General features: G+C 41.1%; 1 protein-coding gene across 2 annotated transcripts; it reads left to right on the forward strand.

Annotated features, from left to right (window-relative positions):
* Positions 1 to 588: 588 nt before the first annotated feature.
* st8sia6 (ST8 alpha-N-acetyl-neuraminide alpha-2,8-sialyltransferase 6) lies at positions 589 to 9,937 on the forward strand. Of its 2 annotated transcripts, none has more exons than XM_073495251.1 (7): positions 589 to 1,174; positions 3,577 to 3,714; positions 3,844 to 3,918; positions 4,950 to 5,094; positions 7,671 to 7,783; positions 7,874 to 7,966; positions 8,051 to 9,937. In XM_073495251.1, exons 1-7 carry the CDS (start codon positions 1,074 to 1,076, stop codon positions 8,526 to 8,528), a joined length of 1,143 nt encoding a protein of 380 aa, XP_073351352.1. In that variant the 5' UTR covers positions 589 to 1,073; the 3' UTR covers positions 8,529 to 9,937. The 2 variants fall into 2 exon arrangements, with proteins under 2 accessions (XP_073351352.1, XP_073351353.1); XM_073495252.1 differs by having other exon boundaries at positions 3,580 to 3,714.
* Positions 9,938 to 13,657: the final 3,720 nt, after the last annotated feature.

A 13,657-nucleotide genomic window follows, 5' to 3' on the forward strand; every position in this document is an offset into this window, starting at 1 on the left:
CCAAACAAGAGATGAGTTATGGCTCCTCTGGGCATCAGCTCCCCACCTCTGTCTGCTTTTTGTCCCTCTCTCTGTCTGGCTTTCTGTTTCTCTCATTTTGGCCGGCGGTGCTGCCATGTTTGAAACAGGTTCCCCTCTCAGCTGAGCGGAGGCTTCCCTTCCTCTGGCCCCAACCCCCCCCAATTCCCTCCCACCTCTCAAACAGAAGAAACACACACTTTTATCGTAAGTGGATATGAGTCGATACAGCTGGCAAAATTTTACACAGGAATAAAGGAAGCTTGTGTGCGTGTAGGTTAGAGTGTGAGGGGTGTTTGGAGTCGCTGTGATTGGATGGCAAGCCTCTGCCCCTCACTTGGTTTTGTTTCCTGGCACACACACACTAGTCAAGAGGCAAACTGTGGGCTAATTCAGTACCGGGCACTCATGTTACTGCCTCCTTTTTGTGCAAAGGGGAGAGGGGCTTAAGGGGTGTGGGCGGGGGATGGCTGGGGGAGGGAGGGGAAGGCAGAGGCTGGGGCGGAGATCAGAAGGAGCTCTAGCTGTGGTGGAAAGTAGGATTGTGAGTTCGTTCGTGTGGACACATGAGAGACAGAGGGGTGGACAGAAGAGACCCGGCGAGAATCAAAGTAGGATGTGGATCAACAGAAGAGCGGGTTTCTCTCAGCTGACCTGGACACAAGCAGGAAGACAGGAAAGACAAAGAAGAGGTGCACAGAGGACAGAGGACTTGTCTAAACAAGAGACAGCAGAGAGAGAGCTTCTGACTGGGGAGGCGTGCACTCACTTACCCAAGGAGGGAGAGAAACACAGTGAAACTAGACAGACAGGAAGAGGAAAAGGGGGAGGAGGTTAAAGAAAACATAAGAAAGCAGAGAGGCAAAAGATTAACAGTTCAGAGAGAGAGAGAGAGGGAGTGAGAGTCAAAGAGGGGGGAGGAAATCTGAAAACACACAGAGAGAGAGAGAGAGGGTGACAGAAAGCAGTAACGGGTGAGGTGTTGAGCAAGGTGAGAGAGCTTCAGACAGAAGGTGAGGGGGGCTAGCGGGTGAGGTTTGCTGGAGGGGTGAGGTATGAGGGGACAGCCCTTGAAGTCACTCTTCTCTTTGGTGTTCGTTCTCCTCTTTTTGGGGAGCCTGCTGACCTCGCTTGTCTGGTACGTGTTCGACCACAGGTAAGTGTGATACCTCTGTGCACACATGCATTATCTTATCAGTCCAGTGGGAAGGGACTTTGGATGTTATATGGGGGTCCACCAGTAGGAAAAGGTAAGATAAAGAGGCAGAGGACAAGAGGAAGATGCTGATAAAGAAGTTGATGATTTTCACTTTTTTCCACGTGTCATCCTCTTTGTTGGAAGACTTATTCAGTAACCTTTTTCTTACTTACCATCAGTGAAAGTAACAACACCACATGGTCAAAATACTCGGTTAGAAGTAGAAAACATTGCTAAAGTAAACCTATGTAAGTATTATCAGCAGAGTGTACTTTATGAATGAAAAGTCACTGTTTCATTATTAAATATGATGTGTGAAAAGAAGGATTGGCTGACTTTGCCTATCCTGAAGAAAACTGTTGCCGGTGCGGGGAAACTAACCCACCATAGATGATCCGTCAGAATCAAAGTCCAGGATTTCAGGTTCAATTCACTTCTTTATTGGTGAATGAGCATGATTGAAAACGGTTAATTAGGTGTGGTTTCCTTTAAAGGAAATAAACAATAGAAATAATTACATTAACAAATTCAGGCTGGTGACCGTGCAAAGGAAATTTTCATAAATGTAAAATATACTTTCTGATTTAAACAAAGTAGTCTGTAGCATTGACATTACTCCCGTAAGCATGTAAGTACACCATGCTGAGGGACAAAGACTGGCTGTGTGGGAGAAGATCAACTATATTGGGGATAACAGGTGGTCTGATTAGGTGCACTGCAGGTGACAATGACCCATCCCCTGGAATGTACCATTTGGTTTGATTAGCTTTTGAACAATGTGTCTGGGTTAATGTTACAGCTGTATTTGCCGCATTTTTAAAGGGGCACTATGTGGTTTTGAAGAATTAATTCAAACTCAGATTTTTAATATTTACAGTATTAATGAGGTAATAATACAAACTCTGAAATATAATTTTTTCCCCCCATAACCGAATCAACAAGAAGCTAGAAAGGTGGCAGGGTCCGCCAAATATAAACAAAGTAAAAACGTATGAGATTGTGTTGTCCTTTAAAGGTTTGTAAGAAAAATTGATTTGTCACCTCGACACTTTGGGATAGCGGCCGACCCGTCCTACGATCCGTCATTGTCAAAAAGCTATTCTTAAAAGTAGCACCTTTAAGGTCAGTTTGTTTAGTCATGAAAATGAAAACGAGTCTGTTTACTTAGTTTGTTTAGGTATTAAAAAAATCAATTTCTCTTCTGATAAGAATTTCTTCCCCAAAACTACATAATGCACCTTTAAAGTCGAGCTACTACTTCACACTAAAATGTCATATGATTGTAGCGTCGCTCTCCTGCTGTGAGAACCACGTATCTTTAAAACATCAATTTCTCATGTCCTCTGTCTTCATGCATTTTCCAGCTAATCCAACAGGGTTTCTACCTTAAATAGTTTATTTAGCAGAAGAATTAGAAGTAGGAGAATTTCTCAACCCATAAAGGGAAACGTGATCATTTAGTTTATCAGACAAAAATCATATTCAAACAAAAAAAAGTATAAAAAAATTGTAATCTTAAAAAATCCTAGTAACTGAAGCTTTGTGTAGACAAAATAATACAGCAAGAAAATGACACTATTTGCCTCTGAGATGTGGTGCAGTAATAGTATAAAGTACCTTGAATCTGAAATTGAGTAAACTTGCTCTTTGTCGATAAAGTTTCTATTTGAGGAAAATCAAAAGCAGAATCTAAGAAACCCTCACAGTGAAGCCGTCGCAGTCGTTAAAACGGAAGTGTGAGAGGCTGCTCTAACACCAGCCTGAAATTAAAGGATTTCTAGCCCGATACTCTGACATTTAATCACAGTCTCTCTGAGGTTGTGGGGCTTTGTAGTCTGACAGGTGCACACATTGTGAGACTGTGTGGGAATCAGACATGATGACACATTACAGGCTCATAGCTCTTTTTGGTAACTCGAAACAGGAAGAGCAGATGGCTAACTGGAAGAACATCATACCACAGCACGTTTATTACAACACACAGACGCAAAGAGGCAGAAGCAAAGGTCTCTGCTCATGAGTTTGTACGCTGGTTGTTCATTTATTTTGTATGAAGCTGACAGATTTGCCACTGCAGTGCCCCATGTCAACGGGAAATGCATGAATACAGAACTTCGTGTGATTCCTCTTTTTGTTTTAGTGTGTTTTGAAATTTGAAATGTGTGCATACAGGCCCACATGGATGAGGAAACTGCTTTATTTAATGAATATGTGCATGGAAACACACAATGCAGCACATTTGGAGCAGGATTTTTCTCTCAGCTGATGTAAACAAAACCAAGAAAAATGAAGACTTAGAGCTTATAGATGATCTGTTTCCTCTCCTGCTTCTGTATTTTCACGTTTCTCCCTCTTCACAGCAGCAATGTGGAGCCTCACAAACCAACTCCTCAGAAGAAAAGCGCCCAAGACAAAAGTGCCCCGGAAAAAAGCGCCCCGGAAAAAAGTGCCCCTGAGAAAAATGCCTCTACGCCTAAAGAGCTCTGTAAAGGCTGCAGGTGAGAGCAACCTCACCCTCACTGCCTCTGCTCGAGTGACCTTCTTTTTGTTTATGCCTTTATCACATCAAGTCACGTCAGCACTACCAGCATTACTCACTTGTTTGTGTGTGTCTGTGTGTGTCTCAGGGAGGTCATCGACAAGGTAAACAAGCGTTACTCTCAAACCTGGAAAAAGCAGGAGGATAATTACCAAAAATTCAGGTAAGAAAACACAACATCCTCTCTATTTTTCAAACATTTCTATTCTATTTTAAGGTTTTAGAACAAGAAACCCAAAACAAATAATACACAAATATAAAAGATATGCTGTATCTGCAGGGAAATGTCCATAGGAATAAGCTGTACATCACAGGACGTACAGAAGGGCACATAAACAAAAAAAAAATGTATTAGTTGCAGCTGAGTCCATTTCCTTTCTGATATAATCAAAAGAAAGGCCCCAAATCTCATCAAATTCAAATTTTGAATCAGAGAAGAACCTAATCTTCCACCAAAGAATGATACTACACACATCATTGCGCCACTTCTTTAAAGAAGGGGGGGCAGACTTCCTCTATCTCAAAATAGCCCTTCTAGCAATGAGCATGCATTACATTAAACCCTGCTGGGTTTCATATCATATGGCAGTTTTAGGGAAGATTTCATATCATCCCAAAATAGCAAGTAAATGTGCTGTGCTTATGCTCTGGTTAGGTTTACACACAAAAAACACTTCAATCACGGTTTGGCTTAGAATACCTGCTTTGGTCTCAACAAAATCATCTGGAAATATCGCCAGGTGTCCTTAAAAACATCCAGCGCCAGCCTCGTTGGCTTTGATATATACATGTATATGTAAAGAAGCAACAAGTATAAAAACAGAATATAAATAGCAAATAAATAAAAGAAAAAATGTCCCCATTGTTCACAAATAGTTGAAACTATACTCTGAAAAGAAGAACAAGTAAAGACAGAATGAGAAGTAGAAACAGACGTGGGTTTAAACCAGAGGAACTTCTACTCACATGTGGTTTAGATATAACACATCTTGATGTCATGTGAGATATGGTGAAATAGTGAGACTTCACCTGAAAGACACAACACTGTTTTCATTCATGGAGTTAAATCCTCATATGAAAGAAGAAACTCTTTATTTTCAAGCTGAAATAAAGTGTATATTTGATTAGCTCTTCATTGTCAACACTCCTGCCCGCCCTCGTCTGATATTTAATTAATCCCTTGTGGTTTTCCAGATCTCAGCTGAGCAGCAACTGCCATGGCTCTGACAAGGCCATCATTACCCAGGCCAACACCGCTGTGGGAACAAAGCTCGTGTACGACGGGGAAAAGAAGAGGACGCTCCAGGTGACCCCAGAGATTTTCAGCACCTTTATAAAGGTATGTTGTTTTTCATTTGGGAATATTTCCACAACATCTGCTGCTGCATGTTTTCACCATAGAGATTGTTCCACTGCTTTGCTCCTGCGTGTGCTGTCATAAGTCATGTGTCTGCTCACATGTTGGCTCTTTACACACTCACAGCACGGGTTATTTTTGGTAAAGGGCTCTTAAACTTAGACCAGAGACTTGCTGAACTGGAGTCTGCCTGTACTGCCTGTACTCTGTGTCACTGTGTTATTTCTAGATTTGAAGGATTTGACATTAAAATAAAAAAAATTAAAAACACTTTTAAATAAAGGGGATACCCAGATTTGATACAATTTTGTAATAAATGACATATTTTTTTACATTTGCAAACAAAGAAACAATGTTTACCGTTATATAATTCAATGAAAATAACGAATAATGTGAATTTATGCTGTGGGTGTCACGCAGATAATTTATTAACAAAGACAAGTGAGCACAAAGCAGATGTAGATAAATATATCTATGATTGTCGGCTCACATGATTGACTTTCTTTCTCCTTTTTATGACTTGAAAATAATTCTTATCTTGTCACTGACCTTGTCTCTATCAAAATCTATATGCGATATCTTAAACCAACCCCATTTATTGACTATCAAACAGTTCAGGTCACATCTTTACCGTCACACATGAACAAATTGCTTGTGCAATAAAGCAGTAAAAAGCACTAAACACAGCTGCTCCCATGCACACAATATAATGTAACAATAAAAGCAGCCATAGGATCATTTTTGCAGGAAAGATTGAGCCTGGTGGCCAGTTAGCAAAGTTAAAGCAAGGAATATAGGAAACCAATCTGTATGTGGATGGTTGTCTACAGCCATTACACCGCGCAGTCAGTATCTACTTCAGAATGATAAGTAGAAACAAAAAGGTTGTCTGTTGCTCATTTAAGCCATCGCCGAAGGTTGACTAAATCAATCCCATTGTTGAGACATTTCTGGCCAAACCACAAATATCAACCTCATGGCTGTGCTGGAGGAAAGTCATGAGCATTCAGTGTCTCGTAACAATGAAGATCTGTACCAAATTTCACAAAAATCCTTTGAATGTTTGTGAAGACATCTGACTCACTGTCTTGTCAAAATATATACCGCACAAGTATGTGCTACTCATAACTCTTTCCACGATGTAAGGGGGGTAAGGGGGAAGTGAAGTATTATTTTGAACGTCCAGTCTGGGGAACTGGTCATCACACCTCTTTACAGGCTCATTTCAAATGAAGCAGACTGACAACAACTGTGTCATCTGCAAGTGTATAGCTGCCAAGCCTGCTGAGTCGGCAGCATAAGTATGTATAATGGCAGTTGAACTTATCTTGATTGTGGCTCTGACAAAAGTGTGAAATGGCTGAAGATCTGATTGTGCAGAAGTTACAAAGCGACCTCAGAAGTGTGACTGTCGAATCTGAACAAGAGTTTAAACTAGAAAAGTACCTGTTGTATAAAAACCAAAAGTACCGCCAGGTTATCTGTAATTTAGAGTGAATAACTTCAGAAATCCTCAGGTCACTGGAAGATAAAAAGGGCTGGATAGAAAACAGAGGATTTGCAGTTGTTTTGGTATCATCTTGTTTAAATGTGAAAGTGTAAGTATAACATGTCTGTCCTTTGTTTAAGTAATATCTGTTGTATGTAATCCATGCCGTGCGCTGTTGTTTTGCCATTATTGCATGTTCTGTTTGTGCTCCGTACCATGCGATCGTGGTCCTGAGCTTTATAAATGAATTAAATAAAATGAAAATGAGAATGTGTGAGTTTCACACTCAGATAAATATAGTACTAAAAGTATTTTAACAATAGATACACTTGAAAGCTTACAAGGGGACACCCACATTTGAACTGGGGACCTGTTGCACTATTTTGCATGAAAAAAAAAAGAAACTTAATAACTTAAAAAACTTAATTTCCCAGCAAAACACTGTCTGAACCATGGGGCTGCTAAGTATTGACTTGTGTCCTGAATGGCTGCCATAAACAGTCAGGTGAAAGATCTGTAACCTTCAGGCCACCGTGAAGTGGTGTTAAAAAACCCCTATTGACATTTTTTGTCACTGCGCAAACCATGATAGCATGGGAACATCTTTATCAAGGACCCCGTTCTACGACTGAATGATACCAATAAAGCCTTTGGAGGCTTCATTCTAGTTCCACCTAAAGGATGTGCAATGACTCTGGCTAAGTGGTTGTAAATGGTGCATTTCCAACAATAAAATACAACTTTATTTCCCAACATGGCCATGAAAAACATGTCAGCTCATCGCAAAATGACAAAACATGAATAGCTGCCTCACCAACAGTCAAATCAATTAATTTGATATTTTATATCTTTTGATTTGCAACAGAGAGGGAATGAATGAATGCACATGTTGTCATATGTGGGCAGTGCAGGGGATTTCCAAGGATATTGGCTGAAGAGGAAACATTTGCAAATGAGATCCATCCATAGACCCCCCTTTGAATGGCTCTTTGCCTTTCCCACGCTCCAGTGTATCATCATCATCAGTATAAATGTTTTGTAATGCATTTTCCGTTGGTGTTGATTGCAGGAGCATCCTTTCCCAAATAAAACATGGGACACGTGTGCTGTCGTTGGGAACAGTGGGATCCTGACCAACAGTGGCTGTGGACAGATGATCGATTCAGCTCAGTTTGTCATCAGGTCAGAAACGTGACGTGAAAAATTAGAAATTAAACTTCTCTTTTAAACTTCCTTAAAACGTTCTCTTTATCTTCTTTGTTGCTTCCTCAGGTGTAACCTTCCTCCTTTGAGAAGCGGCTATGAGAAACACGTGGGCATCAAGACTGATCTTGTGACGGCGAACCCAAGCATCTTCCTTGAAAAGTGGGCAAGAACATGATCACACTGCACTGCCACCACGAAATCTTCCTTTTGTCTTGGTGTTTCACACCTGCTGTTGTCTTTCAGGTATGGTGCTCTTAATGGGCGTCGCCGTCCATTTGTGGAGAATATGCGAACCTACGGCAACTCCCTGCTGCTCATCCCCGCCTTCTCCTACGGCCACAACACCCCTGTGTCCCTCCGAGTCGCTTACACCATTGAGGACTTCGAAAGCCCCATCCGGCCCATCTTCTTCAACCCTGAGTACCTTCAGAGTCTGGCCGTCTTCTGGCGCTCCCAAGGTGTGCGAGCAGTGCGACTCAGCACCGGAATAATCATGGTTAGCATGGCACTGGAACACTGCGCCAACGTTCATCTGTACGGGTTCTGGCCCTTCAGCAACCACCCACATGGACTCCATGCCTTAACCAACCACTACTACGATGACAGACAAACAAAAGCGAGATTCCATGCCATGCCGGTTGAGTTCGACCTCTTGTTGCGGCTGCACGGTGAGGGGGTGCTCAAGCTTCATCTGGGAGATTGTCAGCCAGGTGAAAAGTAGTTCCCAGACCCAGGGGCAGCTGACGGGACAGGAGCAAAGTGCCTTCTTTGTAGCCTCAGGAAGAAGCCGGTCAATCATGAAGTCCTTCATAAACTTTTAAATGAATGGACGGATGTTATTTGGCCGGTGACACAGATCAAGTGTGTCCAAGCACAGCGGATGCTTTGACATGCTGTGCAGCCAAGACATTTGCACTGAAATCAAAATGCAACAATCATAAGACTGCGAACAGTCTGTAAACAGTCTTATAAAAATGTATTTATTACCACAAATGCTCCAGCTGGAGTCTGGAGGGAGTTGTTTTGATTTAAATGGGAATCCTTTGTGAGGCCTTTAACTACATTGTAGTGCCTTATGCTAATCAATAACTAATGACCGACCATCCAAGCTTTTGTAAACAAACTGAATGTATTTTCAATCAAATACCTCCTTTCCATGAAGACTGTCTGGCCAAAACACTTTAACATTTACTGCAAATACAGCACACTGAATGTGAAGAATCCTTGTCACACATCGAAACCACAATTCTGGGGGCTGTTGAGGAGAAATACACATTTCTGTACTTTTATTCTACATCGCTTACGTTGCTGGATGTGATACAGACATGAGGTAAGCCTCAGATCTCAGAGTGCCTGCAGGGGTTCTGTCCAAGTAGCGTTAACTACAAAATCATGGCTGCCCCCTGTGGGCTGTGGCCATCAGAAGCTCGGAGCCAAGAAAACAGAGACGCCACTGACATAATAACACCGATAAACACAGGGGGGTCCCTCCTCACAAAGGTTGCTATGGGGAGCCCATGTTTCAATGTGCTGCCCCGCGTCACCATAGTGACCAGACAGGATGAGTGCTGCACACACAGTGGTACAACAAATACTTTTTTCCAGTTGATGTAAATGCTGAATCGATGGAGATTTAAAACTGACTCCAATGTAAGGTCATGGGATGATTGTGAATTGTGCACTTTGGGTGAAAATTGTAACATTTGGGAAAGCTTTCTTTGTAATATTTGCATCAAGACTCGGTGGGTCTTGACTTGCCGTTCATGCTGACACTTATACGGTCTTACAGCAACACGGTCTCCAGAGGTGGGGGACTCGAGTCACATGGCTTGCCAAGAGTCAGACTGGAGTCGCAGATTTGAGGACTTGAGACTTGTTCGACCAACACTAATTTAAGACTTGACTTGACTTTGACTTGGTATTCATGCACGGATAGCAGCAACAACTTGGCTGACATGTTTGTGGCTCGGATCTGGCAAATAAGAGCAGAACATTCCAAGTGGAATGTCGGTCGGATAAACAAGTCTGGTGTGGGCCAGATATTGAAACATGATTGGGACACAGAAGACCAGCACTCACTGTGAATTCAAGGTTCATATTGTCAATAAAAGTAATAAGAAAAGAACAGCAGTATGCAATGTGTGTAGCTCAAAAATCTGTGACACGACCACCCCTTCATCCATCACTCCAAAAGTCACGAGGAGAGGTATTTGAATGTGTCTTTAGCTAACTTATTGTCATTTTGTCTAACTTGTTGATCACCTTATTTGCAAATGTTAGGTCAACAGCAAGGGTCTTGTTACTGATTATCACAAAATGTAAAACATCAGTGAGATTTATAAGATGTAAGCAGGCTGCAACAGTTTTCATTAGAGTTTTCATGACCACTTTCATTTAAAGGTGCAATATGTTAGAATTTTGCTTTCAAACACTCATATTTTAACTGAAACCATCAACAGAATGGGAGGAAATGTTTTGCATTGCAGAGATGTCTACTGAAGTTAGCATGCTAAGCAGATAGACTCGCTCATCCTGTCTTGCAATACCACTCCAAGCTCCCAGTCCTTACTGCTAGCTGCACTGCTAACTGCTACAGCTAATGATCACTCTGCTGATATGATGATTAGGATTATGATTATGGAAACTGGATTAGATCCTTAGAATTTCATACGACTTTATTTGTGACTTGTTACACTTGAGCAATGACTCGAATTGACTTGCTTTTTCTTGCCACAGTAAACTGAGAGGTGAAGGTTAGGACTTTAGACTTGCTCACGACCTGTGCATGTGTGATTCACTCCCACCTCTGCCAAACTCCTGCTGCAAACCTGACGCATGAAAGTCAGCTGGTACAAATTTGAACATGTCTGTGGTTTGCAGAAATGTAAAATGGCAATATTTTATTCTGGTGACTGATCGTCGTGATCGTCATCCAGACACATGATGCACAAGCTGTAAATGACCAAACTCGAGAATACTTGGTGAGCCAATTTGAGAATCATTTGAATGTTTGTGATTTTTTCTTGGTGAGAGGGAAAATGAAGTCAAAGTGAATCAGTGAATAAAAATATTTATCAGAAAACAAGTTATGTATTTGTGATCAGTGGCTGGAGTGGAATTCACTTGTCCGAACCAGGAGGCAAAAGCTTTTTCCCAGACGTCTCAGCTTGCATGATTTAGTATCTTTGAGCCTTTAAGTGCCCGAAACCTGCCAAGATTTGTCATTAGAATGCACTATTTACTTAGAAGCAGCACATTTGGCCAGTTTTTGGGTCACAGTTTGTGCTCAAGTGTTTAGTTTCAGGGCTGGAACATCACATGATGCAGTGATTTATTTACATAGTTCTGCACAGCACTCTTCTATCGATTCTCTCCTTTTTTCTTTCGGCTTCCTATTTTTGCATATACAATACAGCTGTGATACAAGTGGCCTATACATTGCTGCACCTTCCACTTGACTTCTCCTCTGTGTCCTGCTACCGGGCATCCCATAATTACTGCCTGAATCAGACATGCAAACATCTGGATGGTGCTTTAATAGTCTGAAAAATTAGCCAGGGAGTGTTTGGAAAGAAACTGGAGCAGTTTTTGTCCTTCTCCTCTTTCCCTGTCCCCAAATTCATAGTCGTAGCATGAGCACATTGTCTCTGAAATGACATCTGTGTAGGGTTGGTACATCTGGCCAATTAGGCCATTAATGGGATGAAATGTTTGTTTCCTTTTGGAGAAAATAGCCCGCTGCCACAAGTTGCCATCCCAGACATTGCTCACGGGATTCGTCTCAGTGACCCCGTTGTACATCCAGCTGCAGCACTCTGCTCGTTCCCACTGGCTAGTCTCTCTGGGGGAATTTTTTTTATTTTAGAGGATCACAAAAACATACTTTCCATTTCCACTTTTGATGTTTATTCTCCAGGCGGTTTGGCTGTGAACTCGTTAATGACGGCAGACACAAAGAGGAAAAGAGAATGAGGCCACACTGTTTGAATATTTCTCTTGGCTCAGTCTGGATTGATTGAAGAAATGTAATCAGTTTTTAAAATCAGTGGCTCGTAATGCATTAATGTAATTTACAGCCTCACAGACTCAGATGTTCTCTTGTCACTAGCTGAAGTTTAACTGTCACCGAACGAACTGCCAAAGTGACAAACAAAATGACACGGCTGACGTGAGTTGAAGAGACGTCTCTTCGGCCTCCTGTGTTGTTCCTGCCAGTGACACAACATCAGCCCGTGTCACTGTAATTCTCCTGATAGGACCGTGGAGACCCCCCGCTCTGCACCGATCAAAATCAGACCCAGATCTCAAACTGACATCATGACCAGGACAATACTCAACGTTTCCAGAGAGGGAAACCTTTTATTTCCTCATGTTTAAAAAAAAAAATTCTGCTGTGGAGCCCAAAGAAAAGATGCAGAGACTTCATTCAATACGCATTTCTGATTTATTTTTGTAGGAAAATAGGTCTTTTCACATGCAAATCAATTGTATTCATCAAAGAATTATGAAAAAAATCTTGGCCAGGGGGATACCAGAATGGCACTCAAAGAAATGTACATTTTACAAAAAGGCATAGAAAAACACACAAACACACAAATGCATGTATGAATCAGAGTTTGTACTGGTTATATCACTGGTTTTATTGTCACGTCCCACATGGGCGACTATAAGAAACATGTAGGGAAACAAGACTACAGCCTTTCTTCTGAACACAGACGTTGTTTTACACAGACAGACGGATGCTGAGGGTGGAAATTGTGGTATCTCTGATGAAAAGACCCACAAAAGACTGATATCATCTGATACAACCGGTTTTAAGTCTCTGTCTGTTTTAATACACCACAGCATCTGTGGAAGCACGTTTCTGCCAGTAAAAGAAAGAAAACTGATGAAAACTTAGCCTTGATCATTTCTTTGTTAGAATTATGGATACATTTTGACTTTTTATCTCACAGTTCAGACGTTCTGGCATTTATATCTCACAATTTTGTCTTTTTTCTGATAATTTCGACTTCTTATCTAACATTTTAACTTTTTTACTCATAATTATGACGTTTATCTTAGAATTATGACTTTTAATCCCTGAATTTTGATTCTTATCTCATATCTATGGCCTTTTATCTCATAACAATCACCTTTTCTCTCATAATAGTGTCTTTTTACCTCCTAATGTGGACTTTCCCCCCCATAATTAGGATTTATAATGGGAATATTTTTTCATTAAACTTAATTTTCATCTAATTTTTTTTCCTTAACTGGCAGAAATGGACTTCCATACAGCACAGAGATAAATCAAGTATAAATACTAGTCTATGAGAGCATTGCTCAGAACACTGCTAACCTTATGATTGCACCCTTGTGCACTTGAAGCTACTTTCTCTTTAACTCGCAATTCCTGCAGCTTCAAGGTACAATGGAAACTCAAAAGCGTGCTCAAATGCATATTGTCGCTGTTAAATGAAACATTTCTCAAATTTAGGTGAGTTTATTTCACGTATTATCATTTCCTTTGCTGCCTTGCAAGAGAAAAAGTTGAATACTTGCACACTGTCAGTACTGCAACATGTTTTGTTGAAAACCCTTAAATAATTAAATTGGCAAAGTATTCGAACTTGGAAGAAGTTTGCCTCTTGTGGTGAGCAGCCCTCACACAGAATAAACAACTCTGAAAGTAACCAACATACTGCTAAACTTGAGGGATTAGATGCTCATTATGGGTTGAGAAAATCTTTCTACCTAATGGGCCAGCATGCTTATTTATCATTTTCTCATAGATGCATTGTCACAAAGCTTAAAAAACACACACTGACATTTATATAAGACTATCAGTACTCTTGGTCTCCTGGTTTC

The sequence above is a fragment of the Pagrus major genome, chromosome 23 (assembly GCF_040436345.1).
Source record: "Pagrus major chromosome 23, Pma_NU_1.0".
Taxonomy (NCBI): Eukaryota; Metazoa; Chordata; class Actinopteri; order Spariformes; family Sparidae; genus Pagrus; species Pagrus major.

Excerpts from the sequence above, each read along its gene's own strand:
- st8sia6 (XM_073495251.1), top strand. The coding sequence starts at position 1,074 with ATGAGGGGACAGCCCTTGAAGTCACTCTTCTCTTTGGTGTTCGTTCTC. Across the intron at positions 3,919-4,949 it reads GATAATTACCAAAAATTCAG|ATCTCAGCTGAGCAGCAACT; the intron begins GTAAGAAAACAC and ends GTGGTTTTCCAG. Across the intron at positions 7,784-7,873 it reads TCAGCTCAGTTTGTCATCAG|GTGTAACCTTCCTCCTTTGA; the intron begins GTCAGAAACGTG and ends TTGCTTCCTCAG.